We start from the raw sequence: 19,968 nt of genomic DNA, 5'->3' as shown, positions 1-19,968 counted from the left end.
AGCAGGTGGGGGACGATATGTTACCTTTTTGAGATAATGATCCATGATTACTTTGGCTTTTGACCAGCTGTGGGCCCAGCCATTATCCACCTAGTGTTTTTAAATGCATCTACCAAAAGGGCAGGAGCATATGATATGCATGGCCATGCGTTTTGTCTTCTTTTGTCTTGCTTAGATTCTCTGTTGGGTATCATTTGTAGGGTTGCCAGAAACTGACCATGATCAAAATCGATTATTCGGCAGCCCTGGCGAATAATAATCGATTATTCGACCGACCCACCAGTTTGTTTTACAGTAAAACAAACTGGTGGTGTGACCAATGGCCATTTACAATTATTAATACTATTACTATTATTAGCATTAGTCTATATTTTGGTTGAAACTAAGCCAAAAAAATAAATAAAAGACATAAATAATAATAAAAAAATATATAAATAAAATCGATTTTTAAAAATAATATTCGAGTTTGGAGACTGTAACGAATATTCGAATAATCCAATAATCACTGGCATCCCTAATCCCATGGTTCAAACTTTCAACACATTATTTTGAGAGCTTGAATATTTAGTCGCTGAATGCATCAAATAGATAATTGATTGCAACTGTTAAGTTAATTAAATAATGACTTGTCAACCACCACTACAATATCTCAAATTATTTTCTTTATTTCATTTTTAAGAACTCCAACAACTCATCTTCGAGTGAGCCTTCTTCAGACAAACAAGAACACAAATGAAAGGAGAAACCGAGCTACATTCAGCGTTTTACAAAGATTAAAAACCAAGACTATGAATGAAAAGTTGGAAAGAAAAAGTTATACATTTATCCAGATCTGAAAATGAAATAGAAAATAATCAGTGAGGGAAGTTTAGTCATGAATTGAGCTATTCAAAAATGATCAAACAAATCCTAAACGACTTTTTGGTTTCCACAAGACCCTTCCTTATAGGTTTCTGTTTACCCATAACAACTTTTTGTATTCATTTACATACAATACAATGGTTTGCTCTGGCTGTGTCGATTACTAACTCACTATTAACACGTTTATATATTTCAACCCAAGAGCATGTTGAAATTGTATCCAAAATTCAGCAAAGTTAGTCTAGAGTTCTTGGAAGTAGTTCTTAGGATGGTATTTAATTTCCTCTCACTGCTTTGCCACATTCCACTCTGGGGGTTAACAGCACCTAGTCAAACTTTTATTTTTTGTTGTTGTCACATTTGCACCGGTCTTAGAAGCTGTAACCTGACCCCCTCTGTGTCGCTTTATGACGTGTCTTCTGTTATCCTGCTGACACACAAGCACATTGTAAATGTGTTAACACCAGTGTTAGCACTAACGTAACACTTAGTGACAGATTTGTATACTTTTTTCCCACTGTAATTGATTTCAAATGAATTACATTTAGTGTAATACACCATGGCAGCACCTCCCCTTACTATTCTATCTATTCTACTATTATCCCTCCTACCTCAAACGGAGAAGTTACTGATTCCCTCAGTGCCCTTCAGACTCCTTCTCCTCACACCCACTCCTCCCCTCCCATTTGTGAAGTCAGGCCTCTCATTGCCTCTTCCTCCACAATCTCACTGTCTCTGAACATAGTGGCCGTGTGGGACTATTTCCTCTCTCCACCTTACACTTTTGGAAGACATGGGCCTGAATCTTGACTAAAGAAGAGCTTTAGTCTTTGCTCTTCTTTTAAAGAATAGTACTTTCTAGAACCCTTCAGGTGCCTTCTCTCTGATTTTTGGGGGAGAATTCCGTTTTTTGTGGTGACAGAGCAGCATGCCAACCCCATCACTACTTCTGTTCATTGACAGGTAGGATACTAGCACATACAAAGTTAGTTTTCTAGTTGACATTCTTTGTACTTTGTGTGTTCTGCATGCCAGAAAGCACTGGAAGTTTGGTCAGAAGTGATGACTTTTGTACTAGAAAGTCTATTTTCTGTTGGATTACATTCATACTAAACTCTTTAGTGTGTGGAAGCAGCTCAGACACTCTGATGTTCTTTCTGAAGGAAAAAACTCAATGTTCTTTCCCAATTCTTGTACTAGCTTGTTTGGTATTTCCATGCCATTGTTACCTGAAGCATAACCTTATCAGCTCCTGTGCACACACCAAGACTGAATGTAATGTTGTGAAATCGTGTCACAAAGCAGTGCAGTGCAAAGCAAAGCCTTTAGCTTGAACTCAACATACAAACAAGCAGCTCTGCCATTTTCCGGCTGTTCCACTTGAGCACTGGACCATTGCCGCGGCCATTCAGAGGTCACGTTGAGGCAGAGATGTTCACAAGTCTTTTTTTGAAAGTCCAAGTCTCAAGTCTTTGGTCACGAGTCCAAGTCAAGTCTCAAGTCTTTGGTCACGAGTCCAAGTCAAGTCTCAAGTCTTTGTGGGGTGAGACTTGATCAAGTCTCAAGTCTTTGGTCACGGGTCCAAGTCAAGTCTCAAGTCTTTGGTCACGAGTCCAAGTCAAGTCTCAAGTCTTTGTGGGGTGAGACTTGATCAAGTCTCAAGTCTTTGGTCACGGGTCCAAGTCAAGTCTCAAGTCTTTGTGGGGTGAGACTTGATCAAGTCTCAAGTCTTTGGTCACGAGTCCAAGTCAAGTCTCAAGTCTTTGTGGGGTGAGACTTGATCAAGTCTCAAGTCTTTGGTCACGGGTCCAAGTCAAGTCTCAAGTCTTTGTGGGGTGAGACTTGATCAAGTCTCAAGTCTCAAGTCTCTAAAAAATCAAAGTCTCATGTCTCTTCTGGTTGTAATAAGCCTTCTATTGTCTGCTGCTATCCAGTCTGTTAAGAATACTGCACAGCTATATCTAAGAAATTCAAAGCATTTACTGTATTATTATCACTCCTATATCTATTAGCATACAGTATCAGTACTGATTAGTTGTTTGTTATATGATCACTTTAAACAGGCTATTGCAATATGAGGAAAAACATCACACTTTAGCTAAATGCAAACAACTTATAAGCAAAACACTTCAGAATCAGAAATCAGTATCACAAATACTTTATTAATCCCCCGCAGGGAAACTGTGTTAAAAGTACTTCAAAGTAAACATTTGTTCTTTGCAACTAAAAAACTATTGCTGCAATATTATCTGAAATATACTGAACTGGTGATATTAAAACATGACCTGTTCCAAAAGAGATATTTACCATTAACACCATTTACCAGCCAAACGCTGGTGAATCATGCAAGTGGCTGGTACTGTATGTTGCACGCACCAGCCACAAATAACAATGGCAATCTATTGAGTGGCTGGTAACATTTCAACATTCACTAGGCTAGCCATTTGGCCAGTGGACAAAAATGTTAAAATGTAACCTCTGCAACCGTATTGTTTAATTACACTGGGTCTCTAATGACATATTTTAAGTCTACTATAAATAAACATATTCCTCTATCCTCTCACTCAAACCCAGTGTAATGGTAACCTGATAAACCTGTAACATTAACGTTACGTGGTCAACAATAAACCTGTAACCTGCCTATAAACCGACAGATGTATTTATGTATGTAACTATGTATTTTTCTACGTTTAACGTTAGCCAGTAGATGGTGGCAGCGGAACGTAATGATTAACGTTACCGACCTTTTTTATGTCATGTCAAGAGTTGGATGTCAACGCCACTCAACGCAAACAAGTGTGACAAGCAAACATTCACTCATCTTTTCAAATATTCAGTTACAAAGCTAGTAGCAAGCTAAGTTAACATTACATAGCTGATGCTGAGCTAAACATGTTTGCTAACCGTCCAGATGCGTTAATGTGACTGACCTCTCCGGGTGAGTTTTCAAGTGCCTGATTAAATTTGACGTTGTTGCACCAGCATCCTTGATTTTAATATTGCAGACTTTGCAGTGTGCGCTCCTTTTGTTGGTGCCGCCGGCGTTTTGTTCGAAGTTTTTATAGTTGAACCTAATTACCAGAGGTGGGACCAAGTCATTGTTTTGCAAGTCCGAGTCAAGTCTCAAGTCAGGATGGGCCAGTTCAAGTCAAGTCCTAAACTTTGACAAAACGAGTCATAAACAAGTCATTATGTGTTTTTCACCAAATGTAATGACATCGATCAACAGAATAATACTTAATAATCAAATTGCTCTTTATTAGTCACATTAATAATTTAATAATCCATTTTCTCTCTGCTGGTAAAGTAACGTGTGTTTTTCTAATTTAAGAGGGATCAGTAAGGTAAGGCTACCGTGACGGTTTGATTCAGAAGGAGTTTAATGTATAAGATCCCTGATGTTGAGGTAACCAGAATGTTTATTTCCACTGTGTACAACATGTTATAAGGGACCCACAATCTATCTTTATGCAAGGGATAATGTGCAGCGAGGCGGTCTCTATGGGGAAAAGAACACCTGCATCTAGATCCCTCTGCAGGTGGTACTTTAAGTATATTTTGATGCTAATACTTTTGTACTTTTACTTGTAACATTTTGAATGCAGGACTTTTTATTGTACAGGGTTCCTGCAGGTTTCGCCAACTCAAATTTTAGACTTTTTAACACCTTTTTAAGACCACTTTGAATAGAATTTAAGACCTATTTCACGGCAATAAAGTATGAAGGAAAATGTATATAAAGAAGAAATACGTCCCATAATCACTTACAAAGTAAATGTATTCATGTTCAACATAAGAACAATGACTGAACACAACAGCGTAACAGTACAGAACTGTGTTAGCGTGTTAGACAAAAAGTGTGTGTATGTGTGTGCTTGAGTGTGTGTGTGTGTGTGTGTGTGTGTGTGTGTGTGTGTGTGTTAGGGCTGTGCAATTAATCATATTTTAATCGCAATTACGATTTTGGCCTGCCACAATTACGAAAACAACATCGTAAAAAACGATTATTTTGCTTTGCTAGGTTGTGACGGTGCACCACAACATATTTGATCTAATGAATTTTTTAGTAATGTATCATTTATTTAATTAATTTTTGTATTGGTTTTTCAGTTGAATTATACGTTCAGGGTAATCAACAGTTAAAAAGATACTGTTCAAATTATTATCTGTTTTAAAGTTCAATAAATGGATGTTTTCAAAGTCAATGAATAATCATATTTAATAATCGTGATATTAATTATTGACCAACATAATCTTGATTATTGCCATAATCGAGCAGCCCTAGTGTGTGTGTGTGTGTGTGTGTGTGTGTGTGTGTGTGTGTGTGTGTGTGTGTGTGTGTGTGTGTGTGTGTGTGTGTGTGTGTGTGTGTGTGTGTGTGTGTGTGTGTGTGTGTGTGTGTGTGTGTGTGTGTGTGTGTGTGTGTGTGTGTGTGTGTGTGTGTGTGTGTGTGTGTGTGTGTGTGTGTGTGTGTGTGTGTGTGTGTGTGTGTGTGTGTGTGTGTGTGTGTGTGTGTGTGTGTGTGTGTGTGTGTGTGTGTGTGTGTGTGTGTGTGTGTGTGTGTGTGTGTGTGTGTGTGACAAGAGCTATATTCAGAGCTCTGCTGCCTTGGCTACACTATTTCATCGTTGCTGTTGTATGATTGGTGTTTAGCTACGGTATTTAGCGTCTGTGTGTTTCACCTCCGCTTTTAGGGTTGACGTAGACCCAAACTTCGCCCGGAGGTCCCCCGGTGTTGTTGCGGGAGCTGCTGCATTAGCTGCTGCTGCACTAGCTAACGCTGCATTAGCTGCTGCTGCACTAGCTAACGCTGCATTAGCTGCTGCTGCACTAGCTAACGCTACACTAGCTAACGCTGCATTAGCTGCTGCTGCACTAGCTAACGCTGCATTAGCTGCTGCTGCACTAGCTAACGCTGCACTAGCTAACGCTGCACTAGCTAACGCTGCATTAGTTGCTGCTGCACTAGCTAACGCTGCACTAGCTAACGCTCCACTAGCAAAACAAACACTAATTTATTTTGCAAAAGGTGCAGCGGGCTTCAAACACGTTCCCTCCACTGGTTTCAACCAAGCACTAAATTAGATGTTTTCCAACCAAATACGGTTGAACTTACACTTCCCCATATTTATTTGTAAGTAGATTCGAAGATAGGCTACATGGGCTGAAGCTTGGTTGCTAGGTTACTAGCTGGGTGTTCTCCAACAAGGGGCCGGGGGAAACAAAGTTAGTGATTACTGGTTCCATGTTCTGAAGAACCAGCACCTTACCGTGGTAGAGAGGTTTGTGTGCTCTGATGAACCTGGGGGCTGTGTTGTCTGGAACCTTGTGTTCCTGGTAGGGTTTCCCATGGCAAATTGGTCTCAGGCAAGGGGCCAGACTAAGATTGGTTCAAAAGACCTCATGAAAGACGATACAAGAAGTGAGGATACCCGGCCCGGAGGAAGCCCGGGGTCCCCTTCTGGAGCCAGGCCCAGAAGGAGGACTCGTCGGCGAGCGTCTGGTGGCCGGGCTTGCCACGGAGCCCGGCCGGGCCCAGCCCGAAAAGGCAACGTGGGCAACACCTCCGCTTCTCCGTCCCGCGGGCCCACCACCTACGGGAAACATCAATGGGGTCGGGTGCGCTGCCAGAAGGGTGGCAGTGAAAGCGGAGGGTCTCGACGGACCAGACCCGGGCGACAGAAGCTGGCTTTGGGGACGTGGAACGTCACCTCTCTGGGGGGGAAGGAGCCGGAGCTTGTGCGGGAGGTGGAGCGTTACCAGTTGGATCTGGTTGGGCTCACCTCTACGCACAGCGTCGGCTCTGGAACCTTACTTCTGGATAGGGGTTGGACTCTATTCTTCTCCGGAGTTGCTCAAGGTGTGAGGCGCCGGGCGGGTGTGGGGATACTCACAAGTCCCCGGTTAGGTGCTTCGTTGTTGGAGTTTACCCCAGTGGACGAGAGGGTCGCCTCCCTACGCCTGCGGGTTATGGGGGGGAAAACTCTGACTGTTGTGTGTGCTTATGCACCCAACAGCAGTTCAGAGTATACGGCCTTCTTGGAGACCCTGGAAAGAGTCCTGTATGGGGCTCCTGAAGGGGACTCTTTAATCTTGCTGGGAGACTTCAACGCACATGTGGGCAATGATGGAGACACTTGGAGGGGCGTGATTGGGAGGAACGGCCCCCCTGATCTGAACCGGAGTGGTGGTTTGTTACTGGACTTCTGTGCTAGTCATGGATTGGCCATAACAAACACCATGTTCGAACATAAGGATGCTCATAAGTGTACGTGGTACCAGAGCACCCTAGGCAGAAGGTCCATGATCGATTTCGTTATCGTATCATCGGACCTGAGGCCGTATGTTTTGGACACTCGGGTAAAGAGAGGGGCGGAGTTGTCAACTGATCACCATCTGGTGGTGAGTTGGGTCGAGTGGCGAGGGAAGCCTCTGGATAGACCTGGTAAGCCCAAACGTGTAGTTCGGGTGAACTGGGAACGTCTGGAGGAGGCCCAAGTTCAGGAGGCCTTCAACTCACACCTCCGGCGGAGCTTTTCGGGCATTCCTGTGGAGGTTGGGGACATTGAACCAGAGTGGTCGGTGTTTAAAGCCTCTATTGCCGAAGCCGCGGCGGGGAGCTGTGGTCTCAAGGTCCTAGGTGCCTCAAGGGGCGGTAACCCTCGAACCTCCTGGTGGACACCGGTGGTCAGGGAAGCCGTCCGACTGAAGAAGGAGGCCTTCAGGGATTTGTTATCCCGGGGGACTCCCGAGGCAGTTGCAAGGTACCGACAGGCCCGAAGGGCAGCAGCCTCATCCGTGGCCGAGGCAAAGCAGCGGGTGTGGGAGAAGTTCGGAGAAGACATGGAGAAGGACTTTCGGGCGGCACCAAAGTTGTTCTGGAAAAACTGTCCGACACCTCAGGAGGGGGAAGCAGGGAACCATCCAAGCTGTGTACAGTAAGGATGGGACGTTGTTGACCTCAACTGATGGAGTGTTGGGGCGTTGGAAGGAACACTTTGAGGAACTCCTAAACCCGACAACTCCGCCCTCTATGTTAGAGGCAGAGCTGGAGTATGACGGGGGATCAACACCAATCTCCCGGGGGGAGGTCACTGAGGTCGTCAAACAACTCCACAGTGGCAAAGCCCCGGGGGTGGATGAGATCCGCCCGGAAATGCTGAAGGCTCTGGGTGTTGAGGGACTGTCATGGTTGACACGTCTCATCAACGTTGCGTGGAAGTCGGAAACAGTACCGAAGGAGTGGCAGACCGGGGTGGTGGTTCCCCTATTTAAAAAGGGGGATCAGAGGGTGTGTGCCAATTACAGAGGCATCACACTACTCAGCCTCCCCGGGAAAGTTTACTCTAAGGTACTCGAAAGGAGGGTCAGGCCGATTGTCGAACCTCAGATTGAGGAGGAACAATGCGGATTCCGTCCTGGTCGTGGAACGACGGATCAGCTTTTTACTCTCGCAAGGATCCTGGAGGGGGCCTGGGAGTACGCTTATCCGGTCTACATGTGTTTTGTAGACTTGGAGAAGGCGTATGACCGAGTTCCCAGGGAGTTACTGTGGGAGGTGCTGCGGGAGTATGGGGTGAGGGGGTCTCTACTCAGGGCCATCCAATCTCTGTACTCCCAAAGCGAGAGCTGTGTCCGGGTCCTCGGCAGTAAGTCGGACCCATTTCCGGTGAGGGTTGGCCTCCGCCAGGGCTGCGCTTTGTCACCAATCCTGTTTGTAATATACATGAATCGGATTTCGAGGCGTAGTCGTGGGGGAGGGGGTCTGCAGTTCGGTGGACTAAGGATTGCACCACTGCTTTTTGCAGATGATGTGGTTCTAATGGCTTCATCGGTCTGCGACCTTCAGCACTCACTGGATCGGTTCGCAACCGAGTGTGAAGCGGCTGGGATGAGGATCAGCACCTCCAAATCTGAGGCCATGGTTCTCAGCAGGAAACCGATGGACTGTCCACTCCAGGTAGGGAATGAGTCCTTACCCCAAGTGAAGGAGTTCAAGTATCTCGGGGTCTTGTTCTCGAGTGAGGGAACAATGGAGCGTGAGATGGGCCGGAGAATCGGAGCAGCGGGAGCGGTACTGCAGTCGCTTTACCGCACCGTTGTGACGAAAAGGGAGCTGAGCCAGAAGGCAAAGCTCTCGGTCTTCCGGGCCATTTTCGTTCCTACCCTCACCTATGGTCATGAAGGATGGGTCATGACCGAAAGAACGAGATCGCGGATACAAGCGGCCGAGATGGGTTTTCTCCGCAGGGTGGCTGGTGTCTCCCTTAGGGATAAGGTGAGAAGTTCGGTCATCAGGGAGGGACTCGGAGTTGAGCCGCTCCTCCTTCGCGTCGAAAGGAGCCAGTTGAGGTGGTTCGGGCACCTAGTTAGGATGCCACCTGGGCGCCTCGGTGTTCCAGGCACGTCCAGCTGGGAAGAGACCAAGGGGTAGACCTAGGACCAGGTGGAGGGATTATATCTCTTCGCTGGCCTGGGAGCGCCTTGGGATCCCCCAGTCAGAGCTGGTTGATGTCGCCAGGGAAAAGAAAGTTTGGGGCTCTCTGCTGGAACTGCTACCCCCGCGACCCGATCACGGATAAGCGGGAGAAGATGGATGGATGGATGGATGTTGATTTAATTCAATACAAATTGTTGGGGGGAACTGAAAGGCTATTGCCGTACTGGTTACTTTGCAGCCCGGACATTTCCCCCAAAACACATTTAGACGCTATCGCAACACAGAAGTATCTTTCAAATCCGATAATTTTTAAGACCTTCTGAATCATATTTAAGACCTTTTTAAGGCCTTCAATTCTGATTATCAAATGTAAGACTTTTTAAGACCCCGCGGGAACCCTGATTGTAACTTTTTTTAATTGTCTGAACTTCTCCCACCTCTGACAATAAATCCTGAGTGTTTACCCTGCTCTGAAGGTTATTTTCATTTTACAAATCCTGCACTCAGCTTTGCTTTCTCCAATATCATTGACAAGCAGCCAGATGCTGCTTCTTTTTTCGGTTTTCGCTCATTTCTTGACTTTTTCCGACGCGCTTGCATTTAAATCCGTCTCCCCGTCGCTCTGCACATGCTGTGCCCCCACCCTTCTTTCACATAATGGTATGATCCTAGTGTGTCCTCGCATATGATTGGCCGCATGGTGGCCCAGCTAAATAAAGACCCGCCCCTGCCTGCAAGGATTCTCAGCAAGAGTAGGAGCGGCTGAAGATTCTGCTTTCCCCGACGGGAGTCTGCTCTTCTAACGGCAGCTCGCGATCGGCGTGTTGGAGACCTCTGAATTAAAGTAGCAAGTCACCTCAAGTCAGAAGGCTCAAGTCCAAGTCAAGTCCCGAGTCATTGGTGTTCAAGTCCAAGTCGAGTCGCAAGTCTTTTGTGATGTTGTCGAGTCTCAAGTCATAAAATGTGTGACTCGAGTCTGACTCGAGTCCAAGTCATGTGACTCGAGTCCACACCTCTGCTAATTACAAGCGGTACAGCTGCAGGTGTGCCGCCGGTCGCCATGGTGTTACCATGATGTTAATGTTAATGTTAAAGGTGGGGTAGGTAAGTTTGAGAAACCGGCTCGAGATACACTTTTTGTTATATTCCATGGAATGCTCTTAACATCCCGATAGCCGGCCCGGCTAAAGTAACTGGATGGCCTACCTGCCTGTCAGCCTCCCATCGGGGCACAAACGTATCTCGTGCCCTCATTGGTCATGTGTGCGTTCGTGTGTGTTGGAGGAGGGGCTCTGTGAGGAAGTGGCAGATTTTCTCCGGTTGTGTATTTTCAAATTCTAGCGATCTCGAGCCGGTTTCTCAAACTTACCTACCCCACCTTTAATACGCCAAAAATAGAAAACACAATGATTGTTCACGAGTCCCAAAACACGAGTCCAAGTCGAGTCCGAAGTCTTTTGAGCAGGAGTCCAAATCAAGTCTGAAGTCTCTGTGTGTGCGACTTAAGTGCGACTCGAGTCCGAGTCACAGACTCGAGTCCCCATCTCTGCGTTGAGGCACACTTTGACCCGGACTGAATGCAAATCACGTCCCTGCATTGTAAACACCCACTCTGTAGCATACACTGAAAACATAATGTTCTGATGAACTGTACAGCACAATCTGGTGTATGAAGTTTTCATAAACTTAAAAGTCAGGCTTTGATTTGTGAATGAAGGACTCAGTTGGCCTCTGTACCTCAATCCATCACTGTTTTATGTTGGCTCAGAGGGTTACTGAAGTGCTCCCAGGCCATAGTTCAAAGCCTGGGTGCACTTTATTTTTCCACCTCAGCGTGTCCTTGGACAAAAATAAATTGTCAATTTTTGTCCGAGTTATTGGAAAAAGTCCCTGGTTGAGCTGGAATGTTATTTATTGACCTTTTTTAAATAGTAGTTTGACGCAACGAAGGATTTTTACAGACTTTGATATTTTTCCGGAGCTTTCAATCATGCTTAATGGAGCGTCCACACAGCAGCGTGTGTTGACGCTTGGAGGTGGGCGTATCTGAAGCTTGGGGATTTTTTGCGACCAACAACCAATCACATGAATCTCCCGCCCCCGGCATACAAAGCAATAGCAATGTTAAAACGAAGTAAACTGGATATAAAATCCCCAAACAGGCGAAAACCTACCAGTTTCACCCACTGTCTCTGCCACCTCCCTCCATGCCTCGCTCCTCCGGTTTGTATCCCGGTAGATGAACAGAGACTGATCATACAGCACCGGGTGATTCACTACCGCTATAATCAATTTTCCCTCCATTTTTTTGAATATGAGGAAATGACCTGCGTAGTCTCTCCCAGCATGCACGCGGTTTGATTGGCTAGCGCTTGTACTGGCAGATTTGCATAAACGGGATTTAATTGGCTGACGCCTCCGTCGAGGCGTCAAAAGTTGAACATTGCTCAACTTTTGACGCCAGCAACGCCAGCAACGCTCCACGTCGCTTCCCAAAATGCAGTTCGGCTAAAAGTGACGTCACCCCATTCAAAGTGAATGGGCAGAAGCGTTGGAAGCTTCAATGCACGCCGCTGTGTGGACGGGCCGTTATTCAGCAAATGGAGTTTGCTCAGTTGAAATAGAGATGGTTCTACTTCTGTTGTCATCATGTGACCTGAGTATCAAACTTTAGCACATTACAAAAGGTGACAACTAGAGCTTGGGACATGAACGCTGATGAAGACTGTTAAAAGGCAGTGCACGCTCAAAGAAAAACTTGCAAGTGGACCTTGAGTTTGGAATTCACTGGTTGTTATTGGTCACACTGTTCTTTTTATGATCTTCCCTTTGGATCAGATGCTTTCTTCTTTGAAACTGAAAGCTGATGTTTTCTTCCTTTTCCTCAGAGGGGAGTTGGGTTACTTTGATAACATCAGATATTCCCGTACACAGATGACTGCATTCCTTAGTATAAAATGTTGCTCGACAAGTGTCTGATGCCTCATTTCTTCCAGCATATGTCTCTTGTCTTTCCACGAAAAAAAATTGCAAATCTAGTGGTTGCTTGTTTCCCGTTCTGTGATTCCAGTGTGCAGTTCTGGGAACAGCTGAACAGATAAGGCTTAATGTCACTGCATTTTGCACCGGGTTCACAACCTTTAAGAAATTGCTTCATGATCTTTCATATCTGTGTTGTCATTCAACTTCTTCTTTAAACGTTCTAGTCCCCTACTTAATGAGAAAATACCTTCCAATGCTTGCATTATCTTGTGTTCTTCAGTATCAGTAAATACAGCGGAAGAAATGGGTTGGGGTTAGGGTTGGATTAAGATGTTTCCATTGGAAAGTAAATAATGTCAAAAAATATTTTTAAAACTGCCAAATTGGCATGAAAAGACAACTGCTATAAGTCTTTTTCGGGGTAGCTTCTCTAGCGTAAATGACTAGTCAGAATTCTTACACCATTAGTAAGTAACGTGCTTATTTTTATAGCGCCAGTTAGTGTAATTCTCACATGTTCTCAAATATATTAGTTAGTCTATATGCGGAATACGTAGACAATGGGCCAATATTTAAACATCTCCAACTTGGCCATATGGTGCCATCACAACTTCCTTATCGGAACGGCTTATTAATCTTGACTAATACAATGTCCCTTAATTATAAGATAAGGCAGTTGACTTTGAGACTCTTGATGAGATGTAACCCAGACAAACAGCATCATATGCCCTCTTTGATGTTACTCCTCTTTACTCTGTGTGTTATGTTAAGTGTCCTGGTTAGAGAAGGTTTTTAATTTCACATTATTCATTTCATGACAGGGCTCTATTGAAGCTTTTAATGAAAGCCCCACTAACCGCTCTTTGACAACACGGCACTGATGGATAAATGAAAGGAATATCTGGCTAAATGACACAGTGGAAGCTGCTGAAAAGAGGAAGCTTTTCAGCAGCTTTGCATATGGTATTCAAACTCCAGGTGGATGGAAGCTGAACACAGCGAGCAGATTCTTGTTCTATTTATATAAGGTGGTTTTTAGTTTTGGGTGCAGAGCTGATAGTTTAGTGGTTATTTCAATTGGAAAGTTCCTATTCTTTAATGAAGGCAGCAGTGACGGGTTCCCTTTTCTCTTCAATGGTTTTTCAAATGTTGGTTTGATGACTAAAGTATGGTCTTCAAGATTTTCACGTTTTGAATGACCCCGCTATCCCACTGGTAAATGTCCTAAAAAAGGCGATTGCTAACAAACAAACAACTAAACATCGTCACGCCCGTCGCCCAATCTACCTTTAGCTTAGCGGAGTTATGCTACTGTGATGTAGTTTGTTTATAGCATTACGTTAGCTCTTTACTTCTGGCAACTGCTTTATGCTTCCATTTTTATTAAAGCAGTGTTAATATGTAGACATTTTACTGCTGAACAAAACGTGTAAGCATCATAAACTTCTTTGCACAGATCTTATTTTCTGCAATATTCCAAAATCTAATGGAAAATCCCGTTAGCTTTTTGTCGAAGGAGCCCTCGCTACCTTCCGGGTTAGCCTACAAAAATAAGTCATAACTGCTCCACTCTATGCGTCCAGGTCTAGTTTAAATGTCCCTGACCAGCCTGACAGCTCACATGATGTCACACATTGCCTTTACCCTTTGTTCTTTAAATCCACAGATTCCTGTTGTGAGCTTATCTAAGTCGTGAACTTCTGCAGTAGCATGCACACACACATATACTGCAGCTCTTTCGACCCCAAGAGGGACCCAGTGAGGACCGCGATCGTAGCTTGTGTTCTATGCTTTGCCCTTGTGTTTTAATGACCTCATATTATATACATGTTTGTCCTCCGATCGAATTCCCTCTCTCATTTGTCTCCCAGGAGCCTGTTTGCCAGGAGGGTGAAGGACAATCGGCCGGTGGAGCAGAAGGATCCCGGGTGGAAGCTGTTTGGGAAGGTCCCCCTCAGGGAAGGCCCCGTTAAGGACCCCAAGAGAATACAGAAGGTAGAAATCTTCCTTTTACAGGTTTACACACGCAGTCTATCATTGTGTTTATTAACCATATCCTGTTTGGAAGGGCTTGTGGTTTTGCTAAACCAATGAGCAAAGACCAACATGTCAATTCCAATGTCATTTTGAGTATGTTTGCTGTACGTTAGTTTGCTGTACGTTAGCTGTAAATTAGTTTTAAAAATACACAAGAATCATGATTTTCTTCAAGTGCTTGTGTGGTTTGTTGACTGAGACTAGACTTTGAATATTTCTGTCATTTTACTTAAATTGACAGGTTTTACTTGATAATATGCTCCTTGCGTTCAATTTGCACTGCTATGTTTGAATTTCCGTACGTTACATCTCTCCATTGATTTGAGATCATTCATGTAATAGTTGGTTATTTTGGTTATAGTTGTTAAAACCTCAATTGGGACAGTGCTGCAGCAGCTTGTGGTGCAGAACAGCTGCTGCTCAAAGGTCAAATGGATGAGCAAATGCTTTTGATGCAGTAATGCCTTTTAGCAGGTCTTATCACTGTACCATGGATAGGGGTGCAACAACTAATCGACTTAATCGATTAAAATCGACGACCAAATTAGTTGCCAACTAATTCAGTCGTCGAGTCGTTGGTGACGTCATCACGTGTGTTTTACACGCCGTTAAACTCCAACGTTATCGGTCTTTTTATCGGTACTGGAGACATTTAAAAAATATGTCATGTATTATTGCTACAAAAACATTATCTCGCAGTCTTAGTGTCGCCAACTCGTTTCTAACATGCAAAAAGACAAACAAATGCGTCTATGGTCGGTGTATTTTCGATCTTTCCAATCCAGACGAGATCTCTCTCTCCCCGTCTGTGTGCGAGGGGGCGGGGCAGTTTACACACACGCAGCTGCTACATGCAGCAACACACGGAGGAGATGGCGGAGAGAAGCGCTCCAAGGTGTGGTTAAATGTTACCCGTCTCGATGTGGACAATGCTCGTTGCCAAGAGTGCAATAAGAGTTTAGCATGTAATGATACAAACATGGGTTAATGATTAGAGGTAACTGAGTGATTTATTTTGTTAAAGTTTCAGCTATTCTGTTTACAGTTCTGTCATCACATTATTTAATACCATTTGTTAAAACATTGTTGTTTCTTTTGATGTGAAATATTATTTATTTTATTTAAATAAAAAGCAATGTTAGTTTTGTTCACAATGTGTTAGTTAATTCAATAATATATGTATTTTTGAATCAAGTATTCATCTTTATTGTCTTCATTGTTAGTTTCCACATGCCTAAAACAACCTCAAGCTACATATAAAAGTTGATGGCTAAATAAGAGCGTTTGAGAAATTGTGCAAGGCGTACAGTAATAGTCCGAATAGTCGATTCATCGTTTCATTAATCGATAGATGAATCGATTATCAAATGAGTCGTTTGTTGCAGCCCTAACCATGGACAATACAGACCAATAACTGCTGTACACAAATATTATAAGGACTCATGATAACATATACAACTATGACTAAGATTGTTGTTTTAAGACACGATGGAAATGGATTTCTAAAATGTCAGTAACATACTATACAATGGTAGTTGTGTTCTTGAAAAGTAGTACAATGCCTTCAGCTACAGAACTCCCCATTTAGCTCCTTTGGCTATCTTAAGAACTGCACGAGCTACTACTCGCAGTGCTTATAAACTTATTTGACAGGGCTAAATATTTATCAAACCACAATAGATGTACTTTAACAAAATGTCGTAGTAGCATAAGGCGGCATTGCTATTTTCATTTGGCCATTTACAGATATCTTCAGGAGTACTATGGTACCTAAGATGAGTTGTTTATTTTTGGGGAAAAAGCTTTAATTTCTCTTTAGTTAGCTGAAGAGTTATGTCACTGTAGCCTGACTCTTTCCAATAAAGAATGTAGCTCCCTTAGCTACATAAGTACTTATAATAACAATTGCTTGGCTACCTTTTATCCATTTCCCCAGATGGAAGTAAAATGTGTTGACTTAAAACCCAAAACATTTCAAATGTAAAATAACATAATGTATATTTAGTGTTTCTCTAAGATTTGTCCTACGTGCATGTTGTGTTGCTAAGCTAGCTCACATAAAAAAAGTATAGTTCTTTTAACGTACTTTTTTTTTTATAGCTGGTGACTGTACACTCCTTTGTTATTTCCCACCACCATTCAAAAGCCAATTAAAGACCACAGCATCTCCCTCTGGTCAAATAAACCAGAGAACATGATGGCAGCGTGTAATTAGAGCCCGTAGAAGCCTGTTATTGGTCTACCATTATCCCTGTGTCTGACACCACGGAAGTAGCACTCTCTTCTGTACAGAAACTGTTTGAACTGCACATTAACAGACCTTTTTAACCTGGTTGAAAGGCCGGTAATGTGCAGTTCAAAGAGTTTACATATCCTCCCTTTAACATGTACCTTGTTTTGTTGACTCTTGTTGTAATGGTTAGAAATGAATGCCTGAAGACTGACACGCTGCGCTTCTTATCTGCAGCCCATCTCACCTGTGGCTGTAACCCTATATTGAACCTGGGGAATCGGTTAACACGGCTAGGTTTTCATGCTTTTGTCCTGCCGCTGTTCGAGGGCGGGGTCAGCTCGCTCTGTGTGTTGAATGCTTTATTTGCCAAGGTTATTGTTCAGCTGCGCCGGGACACACTGTGTTCTCTTTCAGCCAGTATCATTTCCCCTGTGAGGATGCTGTGAATCATGTTTTTACATTCTAATTTACACCATTTCAGCCTGGGGACTTCAATATATCTAGGGGCCTCACTCAGTAGAATGTCTGGGCACAGTGAAATGCTATTGCTGCTTTCTGAAGAAAGAAATTCCGTTCCCCGCTGAGACTCTAAATTACATTTTGCGGCAGCTCAGGCTGTTTGAGTTTCTGAGTTTTTGGATGTAGGGCTGAACTGAAATTGAACTATTCCCAGCAGGCATTTTAACTTTCGAATTAAGCCAATTAAACCGCTTCTAGACTTTAATAAATGTGTGATTTTGATAGTCAGCTATACATAAATTGGGCTAAAGCTAAAATGGGGAGTATATATATATATATATATATATATATATATATATATATATATATATATACTCTCCATATATATGTATATATATATATATATGTATATGTAAGGATAAATATTACATGCATAGCCTGACAAAAAGGTATCGTATATCTCAGTAAAGTAATATTGTCATACCAATATATGGCAATTAAACATGCGACAAATTAAGGTAATTCATCACTTCCTGCAAGAATGATTACAATAATACAATTTTTTAAAAAAAGAAGGAATTTCACGGTATTACCCCTTTGAGAGTGAGACACTGAATACTTGAATTTAAAAACATGAAAACTTGTTTTATTCTTGTGAAAGCTACAGTATTGCTAGGCAACGACTGCATCAACACAAAGTGAGGAACATCCAATTAGCAGAGGAACAATTTCTCTCAGAGCAGTAGATGTGTACATTGCATCAACACTTGAGTCCTGACTGGATTAGGAGAGGCAGTAGCTGAAACCTGATCCATTGTTCTGGGATTGATTAGCACGGCTTCCAGGGTTCAGCAGAGCACAGAGCTCCTCTCAGTGCAGCGATGGTGACTAATAACAGACGGCGGTGCTGATTTGCTGACACACAAACGCACAGCAGCAGCCATAGACCTGATGCAGAGCAGCTCAGGCTAGCGTCAGTGCTCAGAGACAGAGGGGGGGGGGGGGGGGGGGCAGGAAAATAGAGGGGTGTCATGCTGCTGCTGCATCCTCTCCAATGCGGGGAGTGTCCCTCTTTTGGCAGCTTGACTGTCCTTCTGCCTTCCTTTCTGATCTCCTCGCCTTCTCGTTCCTGGGTGTCTTGTTGCCAGGAGCAGCGATGACGCTACACTAAGGTTTTTTGGAAACAAATCCCCAGCGGAGGACTGTAGGGAACAGCAGCGTTCATGGTGAGTGAGCATTTGCACGGCGAGGACAAGTGGATGAGCTGGGTGACCCGTCTCCTTGTCTGGCGGAATCAGAGGGCATTGGTAGTCGGAGCGTGAGAGAGACGCTGCAGAGGAAGAGGATGGCTCGGATTTCACATAATATTCTCTTTCAGCTTGTCGTAGCTCTGCTTCGTAGTGATGGCAGTCTTAGAAAGATTATTATATCCTGACTCATGATGTCTAACCAGTAGATGACCCATTTCCATTGAATGTATCGGTGCAACAGTATGACAGTATGGTTTTGTATGAATGTCAAGGGATTATAGCCTGCTGATGCAGTTAGAGATCAGCTGTGTCAGTGTTTATTTACGCTTTCTAGTAAGGCATGCTGATATTTTCTTTTTTTAAATGCTTTGGCGCCAGTGCCCGTGGTTCCATCTGTTTGTCTGGATATTGCATATTTAGTCTCAAGAAAGCTGCCAGATCATCACAGCCTTACTAACAGAATCCTCAGCTCCCCTGCGGTAACTGTTACTCAGCTGGTCGAGTCCAAAATGAATCATAGCTTGAAACTCATTCAAATATATTCAATCAAGAATATTGTGTCCAGCTCTTAAATGGGGGGCTTTGCCGTTTTCTTCTATGAATATACATTTATGATAGCAACTTGCAACAGAGCATTAGCCCGTCTAGATTGGTCCTTACGATTGGTCCTCACCCAACCCGATGATGTGACTTCATTAAAACAGTTGACATTGTCAGAAGTTTAGGAGATCATTCACCACAAATATAAAGGTGCTTCTTTCACATTCTGATTTAAAATGGACATAGCAGAGTGCTCCATTTAAGCACACTTTTTCCTATTTGAGAATGCTAATATATAAATGTCTTTGTAATGTAATTAACATCCATTAAAGGAAATCAGTGGCATAACCGTGTTGAATTTGGACAGTTCTGATGAACCTGTAGCACTGCCAACCACACAGAAGCCATCTGACTCATTGACATGTCGCTCTGAACTTGATGGGCTTCGGAAAAATACTTTGGGACTACCTCAAGCAGTTTCCAGTTAGAAGCCTTGTGATTGGCAGGTAGTGAAAGCAGGCTAGGCACACTGCTGTGGGCCATTTGTCTCATAGCTTACATTTAGAAAGCCAGTGTTTTCATTACAATATATTGCATAGATACACAGCAAACAGAAGGACAGTGTTACCAACATTTGTAACACTGAGCTCCTTTTTGCACATAGAAGGAACTTGCAAAACATGCCGTTACCTAAGTAGCACTTCATTGTTTTTTTGTATGACTTTACAGACATGGTGTAAAAATAGTTTAAAAAACGTCTCTGTCTTTTAGTTTGAAAGCATAAAGAACAGTGAGCAGTGAAAGCCAGTCAGGCACCCAGAGAGCTCTTGCTGCTTTAACAGGAAATTGGAGAACAACTAAGAGCCAGCATGACAAAGCCGGTTGCCCTGGCAGCAGGTTATCATGGGACGCAGTCGCTTTTGCAACAGCTTAAAGCCACATACAACGAAAGAATAAAGTTCTACCCTTGGCGTTTCTTCCCATTGTTGAGAAATATACAACTTTATGTATGCAAGATGGCTTTTCACAGGAATGTAACTTCATTAATAGATATGAACAAAATAAATACTGAGATGATGGAGCTTCACACTCTGTATGAATCAAAGTTTTATAAATGTTTTTCTGTGTGAGGGAGCGGTTTGAAGTCTGATAACGTTCAGCCCAAG

The 19,968-nt window shown here is 43.4% G+C and overlaps 1 protein-coding gene across 4 annotated transcripts in view; it reads left to right on the top strand.

The window, feature by feature from the left end:
• Window positions 1-19,968, top strand: part of tbc1d14 (TBC1 domain family, member 14) — a 45,589-nt gene that overhangs the window by 5,325 nt on the left and 20,296 nt on the right. For 2 of the 4 annotated variants that reach the window (XM_034210602.1, XM_034210601.1), the window contains exon 4: window positions 14,155-14,278. In XM_034210602.1, coding sequence (XP_034066493.1) covers window positions 14,155-14,278 — 124 coding nt within the window. Of the gene's footprint in view, window positions 1-1,571; window positions 1,825-14,154; window positions 14,279-18,038; window positions 18,239-19,968 lie in introns of those variants that run through there. The other 2 variants (XM_034210603.1, XM_034210604.1) reach the window with 2 other exon arrangements.

Source organism: Gymnodraco acuticeps, unplaced genomic scaffold, assembly GCF_902827175.1.
Source record: "Gymnodraco acuticeps unplaced genomic scaffold, fGymAcu1.1, whole genome shotgun sequence".
In the NCBI taxonomy this organism is placed as follows: domain Eukaryota; kingdom Metazoa; phylum Chordata; class Actinopteri; order Perciformes; family Bathydraconidae; genus Gymnodraco; species Gymnodraco acuticeps.
The sequence above is the reverse complement of the archived record's forward strand: the minus strand, read 5'-3'. Positions and strand labels throughout refer to the sequence as shown.